Source organism: Cervus elaphus, chromosome 33 (assembly GCF_910594005.1).
Source record: "Cervus elaphus chromosome 33, mCerEla1.1, whole genome shotgun sequence".
NCBI lineage: Eukaryota > Metazoa > Chordata > Mammalia > Artiodactyla > Cervidae > Cervus > Cervus elaphus.
The window spans coordinates 27,010,275-27,029,649 of record NC_057847.1 but is presented as its reverse complement, the minus strand read 5'-3'; the positions used below and the strand labels follow the sequence as shown (position 1 = coordinate 27,029,649).

General features: G+C 42.1%; 1 protein-coding gene across 7 annotated transcripts in view; it reads left to right on the top strand.

The window, feature by feature from the left end:
• The window catches only part of RAPGEF4 (Rap guanine nucleotide exchange factor 4), a 315,899-nt gene that overhangs the window by 212,101 nt on the left and 84,423 nt on the right, over nt 1–19,375 (top strand). For 6 of the 7 annotated variants that reach the window (XM_043894162.1, XM_043894166.1, XM_043894167.1 and 3 more), the window contains 4 exons: nt 9,611–9,664; nt 9,980–10,086; nt 14,155–14,276; nt 15,796–15,979. In XM_043894162.1, coding sequence (XP_043750097.1) covers nt 9,611–9,664; nt 9,980–10,086; nt 14,155–14,276; nt 15,796–15,979 — 467 coding nt within the window. The remainder of the gene's footprint in view (nt 1–9,610; nt 9,665–9,979; nt 10,087–14,154; nt 14,277–15,795; nt 15,980–19,375) is intronic. The other variant, XM_043894163.1, reaches the window with a different exon arrangement.

Below are 19,375 nucleotides of genomic sequence, written 5' to 3'. Positions count from 1 at the left end.
GAGATTGGTCTATGGAGGAAGGAGAAGGGAGGAAGATATTTCTTTAAGTTTTTCTTTCTCTGCTTATGTCACACAATGTATTTTTGCATATTGCCTACTTTTTATTAGTATTATAAATGGAAGACTACTCCATAGTTAACATAGTAATCACAGTTCATTTGAATTTCCCATCTGACAATTCCAAAATTTGTGTCATGTCTGAGTCTGGCTCTGATGCTTACTTTGTGTCTTCACACTCTGTTTTTCCTTGCCTTCTAGCATGCCTTGTAATTTTTGGTTGAAAGCCAGGCATGATGTATTGGGTAATAGAAACTGAGATAAATAAGCCTTCAGAGTGAGGTTTTATGTTAATCTGGCTAGGAGTTGGGCTGTGTTTAATATTTGCTATAGCTATATAGATTCTGGAGTCTTCTGGTTCCTCTAATGCCCTTGTTTTTGTCTTCTCTGCTGTGTTCAGGCTTCCCTAAGATCTCCTCCTTAGATAGAGTCTGAATAGGAATCTCTTTCAGCTGTAATCCACTATGTTTATGTTGGCATGGTGAGGGGCATTTGTGGGAAGGGCAGTCCTATAATCTTATGGTTAAAGCTCAGTCATTTAGCAGGCCTGTGTCCCTGCAATGGGACTTTCACAACTGTTTCTTAGCTGCTTTTTCTTCCCTTAGGTGAGACAGGAAGGCTGGAGGAGGCTAGAGACAAAGAAATGCCCTTCCCCCAGGTAGGATAAAACTCTCAAAGTCCTTGGAGAGTAGGCGTGGCTACGTTATATTTATCTGGATAATATCATAACGCTCACTCTCCTCCTCCCCCTGCCAGGGCCAAGAGAATTGTCACCATAAGACTCGTGTGGCGTTCCTGGGGGTAAAACCCGCAAACTCGTGGGGCCCACCTGAGATCACCCCCCAGAAGTTTCTCAGTCTCAAGCTAGTCCACATTCAACCTCCAGCAAGTTTCATTAAAATTACCATAATTAGCAGATAAACTGAGGCCTAATGTTAAGAGTTTATTTGCGCAAAAAATGATTCAAATCTGGCAGCACCAAACTGGAAGTGGTTAGGAGCACTCCACCAGTGGGAGCTTGAGGAGTAATTTTATAGAGAAAAGGAAGGCAAAATTAGGAAATTACTGATTGGCCATAGTGTAAAGCCTACTTGGCTATGTAAAGTGTAAAGTGTAAAGCTACTTGGTTGGTTGTCCTTGAGTTTCAACCTTAGAACCCTGAGGCAGTTACAGGCTGAGATTTGCTTACACAGGCCTCCAGGCATTAGAACCACCTCAATCTAGTGGCCTCCTGGTTTAATTAATTTAACACTGTTTAAGTATTCCTACCTATATATGGCTCCCAATCCAGGCAGACAAGTGTCAGCCATGACTGGATTCTCCTATTTTGCCAGATTTCAGGGTGACATTTTTCTTGACATGGTCAGTTCTCTGATGAACCTGAGAGAAGTTGTTATTTTTACTTATTCAGCTTTTTCTTGTAACAGCAGAAGTGACAGTTTTTACAGGTTGAAGCTGAAACTGGAAATCTACAAGTCAATTTTGAATTAGGAAAAACTTAACAACAACAAAAACAATCAAAAAACAACAAAACCTGTCGATAGATGCCAAAGAGGTCTATAGATGAATTTTCCATTGTTTAACAAATGGGGAACTTACAGAGTTATTTCAGAGTGATGACATTGGTATGAGTCTGATTTACTTCAGTTTCGTCTGGTCAGCCAAAAAATGGTACTCATCATAATTATTGTGAGACATACATTTCTTTTTTATTTATTTTTAATTGGTCAAAAATTGCTTTACAATTTTGTGTTGGTTTCTGCCATATGACAATTATAGTTAGTCATAATTATATATATATCCCTTCCTTCCTGAGCCTCCCTCTCCTCCCCACATCCCCCAACTCTAGGCTCTAGGTCACCAGAGAGCACCAGGCTGGGCTGCTAGGTTATTTAGCAACTTCCCACCAACTATTTTACACACATGAAAGTGTTCATCGCCCAGTTGTCCCAACTCTCTGTGACCCCCATAGACTGTAGCCTGCTATGCTCCTCTGTCCATGGGATTCTCCAGGCAAGAATACTGGAGTGGGTAGCTCTTGCCTTCTGCAGGGGATCTTCCCGACTCAGGGATCAAACTCAGATCTCCTGCATTGCAGGCAGATTCTTTACCGTCTGAGCTACTAGGGAAGCCTGGTTTTACACATGATAGTGTGTATATGTCGATGCAACTTTCTCAGTTTGTCCCATCCTCCCCTTCCCCTACTCTGTCCACAAGTCTGTTCTCTACTAGGCTCATGAGTACTTTTCTAGATTCCATATGTATGCATTAATCTGTGATACTTGTTTTTCTCTTTCTGACTTACTTTACTCTATACGAGAGGCTGTAGGTTCATCTGCCTCACTACAACTGACTCAAATTTGCTCCTTTTTATGGCTGAGTAATAGTCCATTGTATAAATGTGCCACAGCTTTTCTATCCATTCATCTGTCAATGGATATCTAGGTTGCTTCCATGTCTTGGCTACTGTAAATATTACTGCAATGAATATTATGGTACATGTCCCTTTTAGAGTTGTGATTTTCTCAGGGTATATGCCCAGTAATGGGATTGCTGGCTCATGTATTTATTCCTAGTTTTGTAAGGAATCTTCATACTGTTTTCCATAATGGCTATTACCATTTACATTCCCATCAACAGAGCAGAAGGGTTCCTTTTTCTCTATGTCCCCTCCAGCTTTTATTATTGTGTGTAGATTTTTTGATGATGGTTGGTCTGACTGGTGTGAGGTGATACCTCATTGTAGTTTTGATTTGTATTTCTCTAATGGTGCAGATGGTGATTGCATTCATGAAATTAAAAGATGCTTACTCCTTGAAAGGAAAGTTATGACCAACCTAGATAGCATATTAAAAAGCAGAGACATTACTTTGCCAACAAAGGTCCATCTGGTCAAGGCTGTGGTTTTTCCAGTGGTCATGTATGGATGTTAGAGTTGGGCTGTGAAGAAAGCTGAGTGCCAAAAAATTGATGCTTTTGAACTGTGGTGTTGGAGAAGACTCTTGAGAGTCCCTTGAACTGCAAGGAGATCCAACCAGTCCATCCTAGAGGAGATCAGTCCTGGGTATTCTTTGGAAGGACTGATGCTGAAGCTGAAACTCCAATACTTTGGCCACCTGATGCGAAGAGTTGACTCATTGGAAAAGACCCTGATGCTGGGAGGGATTGGGGGCAGGAGGAGAAGGGGATGACAGAGGATGAGATGGCTGGATGGCATCTCCGACTCGATGGACATGAGTTTGGGTAAACTCTGGGAGTTGGTGATGGACAGGCAGACCTGGCGTGCTGTGATTCATGGGGTCGCAAAGAGTCAGACACAACTGAGCGACTGAACTGAATTGAAGAGTGAACGTGTTGAGCATCTTTTCATATGTTTATTGGCCATCTGTATGTTTTCTTTGGAGAAAAGTCTGTTTAGGTCTTCTGCCTATTTTCTTATTAGATTGTTTTTCTGATATTGAGCTATATGAGCATCTTATATATTTTGGAGATTGACCCTTTGTCAGGTGCTTCATTTGCAATTATTTTCTCCCATTCTGAGGGTTGTCTTTTCATCTTGTTTATAATTTCCTTTGCTGTGCAAAAGCTTTTAAATTTTATTAGGTCCCACTTGTTTATTTTTGTTTTTATTTCCATTAATCTAGGAGGTGGGTCATAGAGTATCTTGCTGCGATTTAGAGACATAGATTTCCAATACTTCAGTTGTATTTTTCCACAATGCCAAAATAAAGGAATGTAACTCCTAAAAAAGCATATCATTTTCACTAAAAAGTTAAATGTGTTTCTTCCTACTTCCTAAAGATTTTCTCACCTGAACTGAGAAAAGATGAATTTAAAATCCATTTATTCATTGACTCAGATTCTCAATAATTATTTTTCTCATAAGAAGTTCTACTTTCCCCCAAAGATGTAGGGCACATTTAGACCAGGTACTTTATCAGAGTCTGTCCTTTAGCCGAGCACATTGCTCTGCACACAATATGCCTTCATTAAATACAGGAATTGGATGTGGGCTTATATGACTTTTTATTACGCTGGGTTGCCAGAGTTCTGCCATGAGCTTTGTGTCCCAATCTACCTTGTTATTCTTATCTCTTGGCTTAAAATGCTGTGCCTTGCAAAAGGCTTCTATGAGCAAATACTGGAGTAAAAAGAATTACACCCTTTGAAAAGGGCCTGAATATGGTTTTTCATGAGGCCTATTACAGTGCCTTATACCTCATTATGATCTACTGGGGAGTTATTGTGCATCTTGTAATAGAGGCTAAATTCGTATTTTCATCACCTGATTAGTATTTCTGAATTGGCTCTGGTGCCAAAAGGAATATTTTCCCTTACTGCCTCTCCTTTTCAGTAGTAATATAAACATAATAAAAAGCAGTAGAATGCATCTCCTCTCCAGAAACAAACAAAAACCAATTACGGTCACTCCTGAGGGAAGTCTTCAGGGGAGAAAGCCAAGAAAAGCAGAGAGAAAGCTGAATACCTCTGCCTTTATCTGTCCTCTCTGCCTAGCTTTTGAGGATCATGTTTTCACAGCCCAATTCAGATTCTTTCATACTCAGGTAGGGAGGAAGAATTTTTGTCCTCAGAACATGATTGATGTATTAAAACGTATGACATTTAATGGGAGATGGGGTCCGTTTCTTCTCGGGTTCATTTGTGATATACATTTTCTGACTTTAAATCAAACTATCGGGCAGTCCTGGGAACCAGTTCAGGAAGCATCAATGAAGGTCCACTCTGTGCTACCCACTGTCCACCTCCCTTGCCTGAGCCCAGCAGGAAGTGTTGCTGGGAAGATATGGAATAAGAGAGGGTGAGGGAGCTGGAATGGAACAGGGGGCAGCCCTACACCCACTCTGTGGTCACAGCAAACACCCTCTGGGGGTCCTGGGCTGTTTGTCCCCCAAGCAATGCTTTGCCTTCTCCGTGCTCCATTGTGCATCACAAGGAGGCTGACCTCCGCAGGTCCTTGGTTTTGCCTTTAGGGTTGGTTTTCTAGCTTTTATCATCTCAACAAGCTCCTTCTTTCTCCTGTTTAATCATTTATAAAATGAAATTCTTTTCCTTATTTCTCTGGTTTATGGTTGGAGGGAGATTGAATGCAGGACAGTCTTGCACTCATGTGCCTGGTCCTCTAGGAACAGATGACCCTTGGAGATCCAGCTCCCACCAGACATCTGACTCTGGCTCTAGTAATGCTTCCTCCTCCTTCTGTCCCCACTCCTGAGGGCTACCTACTTGACTAGCATCCAAGTGACTTCCTCATTGTCTCTTTAGCTTCTTAGCTCTTCCACCACTTGTGAAGCTAGTTCCTAGGGTTAAATTCCCTCCATGGGAATAGACTGCTCTCCGTTTACCTGCTTGGACTTTGACTGCTACCTGTGTTCCTTATATATTTGTCTCAGCCCTAGAAGGGCAGTTCCTAGATGCCAAATGTTTCATTTTCACAAAATTGCTTTTTAAGAAGTCAGTTCAGACCAAGCATGGTACATGATACTAACATGTCATCTCAGTAGGACATTGTGAACACTTATTTCTGGAAATACATAAGATTGAGTCTGGTTCCTGACAACCGAGAAGGGCGTAGAAGCATTTTTCTCAGTGAACTTTAATTCAACAGAATATTATCTCTCCCACAGTGTGAGCCATGATGTCTGTAGGAGGAAAGAGCAGGTGGGATGGGTTCCTGCAGCACAGACACTGGGATAAAACTGACATGGATTCATCTCCCAGCTCTTCTAGGTGTTGGCTGTGTGTGCTCAGGCCCATTATGCTGCTGGCCTTCGTTCTGTCAGTAAAATATGGGTGTAAGAAGAAGATAACCTGTGTAAAAGGCTGACACAGGAAATCCTTGATCTTGCCTCGGGGGCTGCTTTTCTTGTTTGGATTCTCACTAATCTCCACATTCCTGCTTCTTTCCCTCTCCTGTTGACCTTCATCATTTATAAACTGAAATTCCTGTCCTCATTTTGCTAAACCTAAGCTAAAGTGAGGGTTTCCCAGTGGTATATAATCCACCTGCCAATTCAGGTAGATGTAAGAGACATGGATTCCATCCCTAGGTCGGGAATATCCCCTGGAGGAAGGCATGGCAGCCCACTCCAGTATTCATCCCTGGAGAATCCCATGGACAGAGGAACCTGGCAGGCTACAGTCCAAAGTAGCCTGCCAGGGGTCACAAAGTCGGAAATGACTGAAGAGACTTAGCATGCACACAAAAGTGAAATTCTCAAAAATAAAAACTTTACTTGAAAGTGAAGGAAAACCAACAAGGAAACAAGTAAGCACATACAAAAGCAATAAAGTCACAGTCACTGAGGAAAGGACCCCTGAACAGGCATTGGCAGTGACTTTGTGCCCCAGGGACCCAGCCTACCTGTCACAAATGCCCCCTACCTCACAGCACACAGCTGCTAGGCACCAACATAGTTCTTAGGACCTAGAGGCTTACCTAACTGAATACAGAGTCCCTTTCAAAAATGAGTTTTTATCTCCCCCCACCACCCAAATAAAATCTGCTTTCATGCTGCATTTGTTCCTTGGAGGTTTCATTCAAATAAAGAGACTATTCCCCTCTCAAAGCATCTATTCATTATGTTGCCTCCAAACCTGAAATCTCTGAACCAGGGAAGGTTCTGAGAATGCTGCCTTTCAACAGATTAAACAGCCTCTTGGTCCTGGAACTGGCACTAGGATTAGCTTGCTAAAAGAGAATCTTGTGTATGTTTTGCCCCGTTAGAAGTTGTAAATCAAAGGAACAATATTGGTTGAAGCCCGATGTTTCCCCAGCTTTGGTAGTAGTTTCTTTTCAGAGTTCCAGGAAAGCAAAAAGGAAACTGTCCAACCAAATAGACTACCTAGGGACTACTTGCTAGCATTTTGTTTAAATGTAGTCATTTCTATAGAAACAAAAAGATGCAGTCTTCAAATAATGTTTCACAGTGCCTACCAAAGAATAAATACTCATCATTAACTCTCGAGCATGGGCATCTTCCTGACCTCTGGCTCGGCCAGCCTCTCAAAGACCACTGCAAAGGAAAATAGATTTTTTTTTTTCCCCATAGAAAAGAAGCTTAGCCTATACCTGTCTACTCTAGACCACATATACCTGCACTTCTCTTTCAGGACAGGAAGAAGAAATGGGTTTCTGCTATTATTTTCAAGAAGAACCAGAGGCTTCTACAGTTTGGGTTTATAACCAGGCACATACAACGTAGTCATATAAGCCAACCTATGTAACGTAAAGTGACAAGATACATGAATACTGGAAACTCACGGCTCAGAAATAGTCAAGAGTTTTGATTGCACACATTTCCAGGGCCCTCATACATGCTGGCCTCCCACTTTTGAACATATTTCCAGGTGATTTGGCATCACAGAATTCTCTCCTGTCTTTTTTGAGGAGATGGTACAAACACGGGACTCTGAGCTCATGGTCCCTTTCCTACGAAAGGTCTTCCATAAAAGACCGTGGGCTATGTCAGAACAAAATCGAGCTCTGTTCAAAGCTGCTGTTGAATTGGACCAGATTGACATTCCTTGGTCTATGCCGGTTGCAAACAGAATGCTGCTAAAATACTATAATATTGTTTGACATTTGTGCTCTAGTGATTTCAAGAGGGGAAAAATGTCTACTAGATGCCAGCAAGGTGATGTTTAAATTTAAAATGTTTAAATTCAGTGCATTTTCATTCTAAACAAATCTTTCTCATCTATGATTTTCTTAAAACATAGGATTCTTTCCCCTTTTTTTCTTAATTCTAGTATTAAAAGCAGCAACTCATCTGAAATTTACTGTTGATAAAAAAAGGTGTATGTTTATACATGCATGACATAAATACGTTTACATACATATTTAAAATTAACATTGATTTTTATTTTCCCCATTGATTATGTTTTTTAATTGGGACAAAGGAAAAACCTACTAATTTATGTTCAATGTAATGGCTTCTATTTGCAAAAAGTAAGGGTCATTAGTGTAAAGTATAATAATCTGTTATTTTTCTTTGGTTGCTGTAACAAATTGCCACAAACTTAAAAAACAGAAATGAATAACCTTATGGTGCTATAGTTTAGAAGTCTGAAATTAGTCTCTGGGCTAAAATCAGGCCCATTCCTTCTGAAGCCTCTAGAGGAGGCTCATGATCATATGTTGTTTTGCCTTTTCCATGTTCCAGAGGCTGCCCTCGTTCCTTGGCCCTTGACCACCTCTACCATCAGAGCCAGCAAAATCAGACTGAGTCTGCTCCCACTGTTATCTCTCGGGTTCTAACTCTTCTGCCTCCCTTGTCCATCTTTTAAGGACCTTACGGTTACACTGGACCTACCTAGAAACATCAGGATGTGAACTGTAAAGAACTGTGAAGTTGCTCAGTCATGTCCGGCTCTTTACAATCCCATGGACTACCTGTCAGGCTCCTCCGTCCATGAAATTTTCCAGGCAAGAGTACTGGAGTGGGTTGCCATTTCCTTCTCCAGGGGATCTTCCCAACCCAGGAATTGAACCCAGGCATCCCGCATTGCAGGCAGACGCTTTACCGTCTGAGCTACCTTATTTTGATCCTTAACTTAATCACATCCACAGAGTCCCCTTTGCCATGTAATCTAATATATTCATAGGTTCTGAGGATAAGGACATGAACATCTTTGAGGGCTATTATTCTGCCCACAACAATCTCGTACATAAATCTGCTGTGTTCTCTTACCTTTTGGAAGTAGCATAAACAGCATTGTATTGATAGTTCTACCAGTCTTTGACGGAATGTTGTCTTTCTCCTCTGTTTGGAAATGCCATTACCAGATATTTCAGAAAAACAGAGCAAAGAAGATGAAGTAGGACTAGGGGAATCAGCTGTGTAGCTGTATAGCAAGTCATTTCCCTGGAATTTCAATTCAGCACCTTCATCTGAAGAATGTGGATAATTATAAATGCTTTCTCTAAATCCTAGAGCTGTTCTGATAGTCACAGAATCCTAAAAACTTTGTATACCATTTTGCAAATGGAAGAGATGGTAGCCTAGCTGCTCCAGTGGGTTCAAGGAATGTGAGTGTGTTAAACCATCAAGAAGCATCATTTAAAAATTAAAACCTTCTAAAAATACAGATTGCAGGAAAAGAATCTTAACTACATGAGAGAGGATGAAATCACTCATTTCCATTCTTAAACAATCCTTTCTCCCTATCCTCTGAGATAGATCATTTTAATCTCTTTTCATGTTTATCTTGTTTTGCTTTTTCTTCTGCCCTGATGTTTGTTATGCTTTGAGTAGATATTGATTCCCTTCTCATTAAGCCTACAAACATCTAATCATTCCTGTTTGGTTTTTTCATTTTTAATAATTTATATTTAAATTTTGGCAAATAGAGTGGTCTAACCTTGCCCTTTGAATGCCTGTGCATTCAAGTTCTTTAGGCAGATTTTATCTCTTGTTTTTTTAATTCTATTTTGAGTTTTATAAAAATAGATGTTTCTTATTATCCCTAACCCATAATTTTCTTTAGTGAACTTTTGTTTAATTTTCTTTTGCTTTAACATTTTATTTTTCAGACACCTCTCATTGAACCTCACGTTCCTCTTCGTCCTGCTAACACCATTACCAAGGTAATGGGATGTAGGTGGGTTGATGAGCCATCAGAGCTAGTTTCTTAAGTAACTATGAGAAGTGGTCCATATGTCAGAGCAGCACATCAGGAAACTGCAAATACACTTTCTAGAAACAATACATATCAGTGTGTCTCAGTTCTCAGAATAAAACAGTGACATATCACACAAGTGAGCAATGCATATGTATGAATGAATTGTATTTTTCAAGCACAGAATCAGATTGAAAAGTGATTTAAAGATTTATCTGGTTTGTTTTCCATCTATAATCACTCCTTCTTTTTTTCCCCCTCCTCGCACTTGATGAAAATTCAGGTTCCTTCAGAGAAGATCCTCAGGGCTGGAAAAATTTTACGAAACGCCATTCTCTCTCGAGCACCTCACATGATAAGAGATAGAAAATACCACCTAAAGACATACAGGTATGTGTGATATAAATAGTGAGATTACAACAAACATGTTTCCCTGTTTTCCATCTACAGGTAGCATGTTTTATAATCCTCCGGGTTCTAGAATTTCTGAGCTTGCCTTGGATCCTCACTTAACTCTAATTAGCCTTAGTATTCCCAGGAATTATTCCTAAACTAATTTGCCTAGACATTGGTTTAAGTGTGATGAACAAAAGAAAGAAAACCTTTATTTCTGTTTGCCAGTATATTTTAGGAAAACTACTAGATTTAAATGAGATTCAACTAACATTTACTGTGTTCATTTATACTCAAAGCCCTGAACAAGAAAGACCACTCTCCATACATTATCTCGTTTCATCCTCATCACAGCCTATATGGCCATTTTTCAGATGATAAATCTGAGACTCAGAGAGATTGAATAGTTTTCCTTGACCAAGTCACAAATCTAGTGAGTGGCAGAGCCAGGCTTTAAACCAAGGTTGATTGACTTCTAAGTTTCTTTCATACATTCTGCACATTTGTTAAGTACCTACTGGGCATCAAGCATTATTGTGTTTCAAACCCTAAGGATACAAGAAGGAAAAAAATATAAAATGCCCTTTACATAATTTACTTTCTAATGTAGGATTCCATTGTAGTGTACATACAGTAAGATATTCAACTCTTTCACACCTCTAATCATACAGAATAAAGACTCATTGTGGCTGCCACTGGAGTTAAGAAATGATAAAGACTGGGGCCATGTGATTTAGGTGACCTTCTGAGATGATTGAACCATAGTGGGTCAATGAAGGATTCATGTCTCATCTTTAACTTTTGATTTTATCAATTCAAAAAGGCTTCAGGAACTAGAATGCCCTGTTTATGGTACATAAGCCTTCACTCTGTCTCCCTGCACCTGTGATTCAGACTCATGGTCTTCTTTCAGCAATCGTCTGGCCCTCTTTCTCATTTAGCCTAGACATGATCTCAGAACCCATTAGACTTAGCATGAGTCAAAACCTATTTGATTCACATGAACCAAATTCATAAGACAGTGAAAAGCTAGAATACAAATTGTAAAGTTACCACAAAGGATATATATCTTTCTAGCAATTGTCAACCATGATAGAACCTATAAAATTACTTGACTCACCCTACAGTGAATGTTAAAGTATATTACCTCAAAATCCAGTCTCTTCCCAAGGAAAGCTGGAAATGCATGGCAAATTCTTCCTCTTAGGATCACTTTTTCTGCTTTCCATGCAAACTAACACTCTTCTACTTGCATTTGTCATGAATATGTTTATAAGATCAAAACGATTTGTTACATTTATTTTTTTTTTAATTTGTTGCCAGTGCTGCAGGGCATGTAGCATCTTAGTTCCCCAACCAGGGATTGAACCCACCCCCACTGCATTAGAAGCACAGAGTCTTCCACACTGGACCACTATGGAAAGCCCTATTTGCTACATTTAGAATGGCCTTTTCTTAATAGAATTCTGGAACTCTATTTGATGGGATTTGAGAAACACTTTAATCAGTCACATGTTGCTCTTAGGACATGTTCCGTCTCTAAGGACAGATTGCTCCTCTTCCCCTTATAATATGGATATTTACCAGCTACCGTTTTGGGTGATTACATTTGAAAGCGTTTTCCTTCAACTCTGGAAGTTCATCCTTTTTTTTTTTTTTTAAAGTCTATAGTTCCTACACACTGCTATAATTTTGAGGGAAGTAAAGGTTAAAACACCTGTCTGTGGCCTCAGGGAGGGAGTTCAACCTCTTTAACTAATCAAGTGACTCTCAAAGTCTCATACAGCTGAAAGACCTTTTACTTTTTAATTTTTTTTCCTTAATTTAAAATGTGATTATGCTTTCCCAAGTGCTGACTTGCGCTAGGGAAATTCCATTAAAGATGTCATCTTTGGTGACAGATACTGGAAACTAGAAGTCAGAAACCATAATCTCTTTCTTGCTCCATAGTAGTAAGATTTTAAACCCCTGAAACATAGGTGTTAAGTCTACTCCACACCCTATGACACAAATTAATGATCTGTTGATAATGACCCATGAGGCATGATTTCTTTTTCCTGCAGGACATTTTGAGTGCCTGGTCCCAAATCTTGGTTCCAGTTTCATCCCCTCCCCGAATCCTGCTTCTCCCCGCTTCTATCGTTACAGCAGCATTAGGGGTCGAAGTCTCCCCAGATGCTGTGTCATCCCCAGTGATGATCACACCAGAGGTCAGCTGTGAATCTTAAAATAACTAAATATCATTAATAGAGAGGAAACCCATGATTCCATCAGCTACAAGTGGCACAACTGTATGTCTTTGTTCTGTGTTCTGACTACAAGATCCTTATACCCTGTCCCAGGGCTTTGGATCATCTCAGTTCCATGTGCTCTCTTTTAGTAAAAGTAATCATTGACTTAGAGGCCACATTAAATTGATTTTTTATACTTTTACATGACTTTTCCCATTAATAAATTCTCAAATTAGAAGAGGAACACGACAGATCATATATTTGGTTCAGGATAAAGAGTAACTAGGTGCCTCTTTGCCCATTGAGGCTCTAATGTGTAATAGTCTGTAATCAGAGCAGTCCTGGAAACCTAATAGCCTTCTCAGGACATCTTCCTTGTGTGGTGGGTCAGATCCAAATCAGAACATCCCAGGATCTCTGATAGATTTCAGAGTTCCTAGAATCTTAGAAACGGACATGGCCTTTAAGGCCATCTTTTCCTCCTCTTTTCTTTTATAGATGAAAAAAATTAAGAACCAGAAATTTGAAACGATATAGTCAGAGTCATGCAGCTAATACATAGCAGACCTGGTGCTGGATCTCATGACTCCTCCCAGGCTACGCTCTTCCTAGAATGGACCAGCACCAGGAATCCCCTCGGGTTCGACTAGAGAGGAACTCCCTGGGCTGGAACCAGCCTCAGTGCCTCAAAGATAGTGGCATCCTCAGCCCAGGAGGTGAGGCCACCAGTGACCTCGACCCAGCTGTAGGCAGCCAGCTGCTTGTAACTAACTCCCTGCTTGTTTCTCTGTCCCTTAGGGTTCCTCCCTCAGACTACATCATCCCATTTCCTCCACTGAATAGTCATGCCACAAACACTTCTCTCCCCACAGAAGCTTTCCTAACATGTGTGTATGTGTGTGGTTCTGTGTTTCCTAACTAATGCACATGTTAATAGTTTGCCCATCCTGACCACCTTACCCCCGAGGGGCATCACAGTGATGAGTATGTGCCTGTACAGAAAGCATTTGGAGCTCTTCAGATGACAGGCTCTGTCGAAGTGCTAATGTTCATTACATCGAACTTTTTTTCAAAGAGATTTGCATCACTAATTGCTTGTTTCTCCCAACGCCCCTCTGAGGAAGCTCAGTAGTATTACTTGAAAATAGAAAGTGGTATATAATTTTGCACTTATCCAGAACCTGTCACAGAGTACCTCCTAGGGCTTCACAAACCTTAACTCATTCCTCACAAAGCTCAGGGGAAAGAAGTCAGAATTATGCTTTGCCTTCATTTGACTTCCCTGGTAGTTCAGATGGTAAAGAATTTGCCTGCAATGCAGGAGACCCATGTTCGATCCCTGGGTCGGGACTATCCCCTGGAGGAGGGCATGACTACCCACTCCAGTATTCTTCCCTGGAGAACTCCATCGTCAGAGGAGCCTGGCAAGGTACAGCTCATAGGGTCAGAAAGAGTTAGACACGGCAGAGAAACTAACACTTCATTTGACCGTGAAATGGTCAAATTTCTGGGACCAGCTTAAGAGTTTCTGGCCCTGGGATTCACTTGCCAGATCACGCTTCTTGCCTCACAGCCCTTCTGCCTCCCTGGGGCTGCAACTTATGATGGTCTTCCGATGTTTAGCCAGCCTTGCCTAGAAGGTCGCCTGTGAGTTGAGTGGTCTTATTGGTTTGTACAATAGTTTGAGAACCTGTGGCCATATCATGTGGTGCTTCATTTGCCAAAGGGTAGAAGGGCACCAGGCCCTTCAGGAGGAGCTCCTCTCAGAAGCCATCTCCCATCCTTCATCTGCAAGTGGGTGACCTCACCTCCTTTGTGTCCCGCCACTCTTCAGACAATGCTGTGTGGGGACCGAGCTGGTGGACTGGATGCTGCAGCAGACTCCATGTGTTCACTCCCGAACGCAGGCTGTGGGCATGTGGCAAGTCCTGGTAGAAGACAGCGTTCTCAACCACGGTAAGATGACATGCGGTCCCTGGAAAACCCTCAAGAAATGCTAAGCGTGTTTCCCTGGGTTGGTTGTGGCTGAACTCCCACATGGGCCAGAAAGAATTATGATCTCTTTAGGGACCCGCAGAGCTGGCGTCTTCATTTAGCAATACAAATGCAGCGCGTGGATGCCGTTGATTGCAGTGTTCCACCATTGTACCTTCCTAACTTGGGAGAATGTATGAAGGGAAAATGAAATTGCAACCCGAGTGCATCAGTTCCAATTATGTTTATTAGTTTGCATTCACGGTTCATTGATAGCGTGATTATACTCTGAGCATCGCACAGCAATCCTGATGCAGCGGCCAAATGAGAGCAATGAAGTGTGTGGCCAGGCTGATGACATGAAAGAGAGTAATGAATTCAGAACCTGCGTTTTCTGGGAGAGCCAATTTGTGTACCCACACAATGACCATATGTAAAATCATGCGTGCTCTCTCGTTGTAGCCCCTGATATCTAAGGAGAGTAACTATTCAGGACAGGAGTAGGACTATGATTTAACTCCTCATGCCATTTGTTTAAAGATCACTTTTCCAAACAGACAAACTACTAAAATCTTTCCTTTAATACCTGGGAATGTAATGATGGTCTTGCCAGTGTTTCACAGACTTTACGGTGTATACAGATCACCTGGAACTCTTGTTAAAATGCAGACTCTGATTCAGAGAGTCTGCATTTCCAACAAGCTCCCAGATGATGCTGATTCATATTTTTGAACAGCAAGGATCTACCACTCCTTATCTTTGGACAGTGTTGATGCTCCTCTCTGAAAAGGGGCTTAAAACTTTAAGACACATAGATGACAGATTACAAACCAAGTTCATGACTTTGTCTTTCAGAGATCTAAATCTTCTGGTTTAAAGGGAATATGATTTAATAAAAAAAAAAAACTCTTTAAAACTTAAACTAGAAGGAAATTATTGTTAGATACTAGGGGTATATGACCTAGATGGTTGGTCTTGTCAGCTTTGCTCAGACAATTTTACTTTAATTTTTAAAGTGCAGACAAGACATGGTTATAAACAGCACATATAAAAAGGAAAAAAATCAATTCTGTTGCTGATAAAGTCAGGTTTTTTTAAGTCTGTGCTTTGACAAAACCACTATAGAGCACGATCTGGCAGTTGGCCATTTTCCTCTTTGGGATGTATAACCCACACGCTAGAAAATGTCATCAAGGCAATTTCACTGGTCAGAGGGCTCATCTCAGGGAAGCTGGCAGGTTCTCATAGGAGAGTCCCAGGGCAGCTCAGGAGATGGGCGGGTCAGAGAGAGCTGTGAGGTGCATGACTGCCGCCGGGAGGTCCCGTCTTCCAGCTGCGCCACCCTGGGCGAGGCCACGGGAAAAGGGTGAGGAGTCCCAACGCCTTGCTGCCACTTGGCTGTCTTGCCATTCATTCATTGGACACCATCCATTCGTTTCTGGTAAACGGGCTGTGAGGCAGAGGTGCCCACAGCTGACGCTTGCCCCCATGTTTCCCGTAGTGGATCAGGAGCATCACTTCCAAGACAAATATTTATTTTATCGATTTCTGGATGATGAGCACGAAGACGCCCCTTTGCCTACAGAGGAGGAGAAGAAGGAATGTGATGAAGAGCTGCAGGACACCTTGCTGCTGCTGTCGCAGATGGGCCCGGACGCCCACATGAGGATGGTCCTTCGCAAACCGTGAGTGAGAGCCCTTAGCCTCTCGTTGGGGCCACCCTGTGAGAGACTTGCACCTGCGCGCAGGGAAACGAGGCTGACTTCTAAAGTCCTGGCCTGACTTCACCCAGTGCCAAAGGAGAGATTACAAAGGGGCGATGCAGCAGGGTTTGCCTCCTGTCATTTTCTTCTATGTTTGAGCCAGATAGTTCCATTTCCCTCATTGCATGAGTTAAAACTCTAGAGACTTTTAGCAATTGGCTCAGGATGTCAAGACGGAGTCCACGTATTAAACAACCTTTGGTCCATGACAAACAGAAACTGCTCTGCCTCTGTGCCAGACTGTGGCAGCCCCCTCCTCTCTAATGCAGTAGGACAGAGGAGTCAGGACTGTAGGCTTCGTGCCGGTTCTCCTATGCCACATGCATTCATTCAGCACAACGCTTTTGCCCCATGCAGAGCCTTCTCTCCTTAGCTTGAAGACACATTCTTTTTTAAAAAGTGAAGTACAAAAAAATAAAAAAATAAAAAGTGAAGTACACTTGCTTTATAATATTGTGTTAGTTTCCGGCATACAACAAAGTGATTCAGTTCTATATATTTTTTCAGATTATTTTCATTATAGGTTATTGCAAGATATTGGCTATAGTTCCCTGTGCTATATAGTTAATTCTTGTTGTTTATCTATTTTATGTATAGCAGTTTCCATCTATTAATCCCAAACTCCTCATTTATCCTCTCCCCTCCCTTTCCCCTTTGGTAATCATAAGTTTGCTTTCTATGTCTGTGAGTCTTTCTGTTTTATATATAGATTCATTTGTATTACTTTTTAGATTCAACATATAAGTGACGCCATATAACATTTGTCTTTGCCCGCCTTACTTTGCTTAGTATGAAAACCTCTAGGTCCATCTATATTGCTGCAAATGGCATTATTTCATTCTTCTTATGGCTGAGTAATAGTCCATTGTATCAATATATATGTACCACCTCTTTATCCATTTATCTATTGATGGGCATTTAGGTTGCCTCCATGTCTTGGCTATTGTAAATAGTGCTGCAATGAACATAGGGGTGTATGAATCTTTTAGAATCAGGGTTTTCATCTTAAAGACACAAGAGGACACCACTGCTTTGTTAACTCTTCAGGGCCTCCATTCGTCCAGTGAGGTGCTCCCTCCCATCCAGCTCAGTCTAAACCTACCTGACCATCAGTAGCAACCTGCTCGCTGATGTTGAGGACCCTCAAGTGTTTAATCAGATCAATCCAGAAAGACTCTGTTGAGCCCTTCCTCTTTTTCAGTCAGTCAGTTCAGTTGCTCAGTCATGTCTGACTCTTTGTGACCCTATGAGCTGTAGCACACCAGGCTTCCCTGTCCGTCACCAACTCCTGGAGCTTGCTCAAACTCGGGTCCATCGAGTCAGTGATGCCATCCAACCATCTCATCCTCTGTCGTCCCCTTTTCCTCCTGCATTCAATCTTTCCCAGCATCAGGGTCTTTTCCAATGAGTCAGTTCTACGCATCATGTGGCCAAAGTATTAGGGCTTCAGCATCAGTCCTTCCAATCAATATTCAGGGTTGACTTCCTTTAGAATGGACTGGTTGGATCACCTTGCAGTCCAAGGGACTCTCAAGAGTCTTTTCCAACACCGCAGTTCAAAAGCATCAGTTCTTTGGGGCTCAGCTGTTTGGGGCGCTCCACTATCCCTGTGGGGCATACGAAGAAGCATGTGCCTCAGCTCTAGCCTCAGGGAAACCTTCTCACTAAAGGGTGACTTGGCATATGGTCCTGCAACCACTGCACACAGGGCTTATGTTTTTCTGCTGGAAATGAAATCCCACTCCACCCGGCAACTGGTGCCAGCCAGCTGTGGGTGTCGACTCTGAGTCACTGACTTGGCCAACCTCCATTTATCAGCGGGTCTCAACAGAAGCATTGCACTTTAGCACATCTCCCGTGTCCCTCAGACCAGCTTCCTGGTGTGGGCCCCACCTCCCAGCAGCCTCTCACTGCACCCTTCTTCCCTTTCCCCAGGACTCTTCCCTTTCCCTTGCCCTTACTCTGAGCTGCAAGGAGGCTCTTCAGCATAGCTCATTTTTTTGCCACAACTTTCTCTTAATTCCATACCATGTGTTTCAGAGGCCTTCTCTCTATTCAGTTAGCATCATCATCCTTAACTCCAGAACCATGGTTCTCAGTTCCTTTAGCTTCAAAACCCTTTCTTCAAACAAAAATTTTGCTGGAAAATCCAAAATTACCAAACAGAAAAGCCAGAGCTTCACTGATCTCATCATGAGTTGTACTCAAGAAACCTGCCGAGCAATTTATGTTCTCTGAGCCCTGGAGGACCATGACGGGGGGCAGTGGGGATGGGGGTGGAGAGACGGGAGAGTCCCCTGGATTTGGGGAACTCAGATAACGGCCCTCACTCTAAACTGTGTTCTTGCCTCTTAGACCACTTCTCTGCCCTCTTCCCTATGCTCCCGTGTCTCACTGTCCCTTGTTTACCTCCTCTTCATGTCCTGGCTCTGTCCCTTCTTGCTGCCACCTTCATTCAAGCCCATATCACACCGTGGTTCTCAAACAGATGCAGGCCAGCCCCAAGGGGCAGGCATCAGAAATTGTGGGAGGGGGTTTTGACGGCCACACTGCTGGCATTTGCTGGGCAGTGGCAGGACCTAGGGATGTTGAACATACTCCACTACCTAGAACGCTACAAAATAAGCTGCCCTGCACAAAAAGCCTCTGTTGAGAAACATAATTGTAAACTGAGTTTCTTAAAGGTGAAGGCATAACTCATTTTACTTCATTCATTTAGTCATTTAACCAATATTTGTTGAACATCTCTTTTGTCCTAGATACTATGTTAGTTGCAAAGGCTGCAGCGTTAAACTATTAGAGGGTTGCACCCCCAGCCTGAAGCTTTCTGTCTAGGGCAGGAGCCAGACCATGAACAACTAGTTATGCAAATAATCATTTAATAACAGCTGCATTGCATGCTACAAAGGCAAATGTAGTGTATATCGATAGAACATAATCTGAAGAGGGAAATTGAACTTGATGTGGAAGTTAGAAAAGGGCACATCCCAAGCTCTGTGCCTTACACCAAGCAGACTATCAGCAAACCTTTGCTGAGTGATTGAATGAACAAATGAACGTAAAGCCCCGGCTCTGATGTTCCCTCAGCTCTCAGTTGCTTCAGGGGAGACAGAAATGCCATTCAATTCACATACATTTTTGAGCATCTGCCAAAGAGGTTTTTTGAAAGTAGTGAAATGGCTCCTGCCTTTGGAGAGTTTGTAATCCAGTGGAATGTGCATGTTAAGTCGCTTCAGCTGTGTCTGACTCTGCGACCCCATGGACTGTAGCCCCCCAGGCTCCTCTATCCGTGGGATTCTCCAGACAAGAATACTGGAG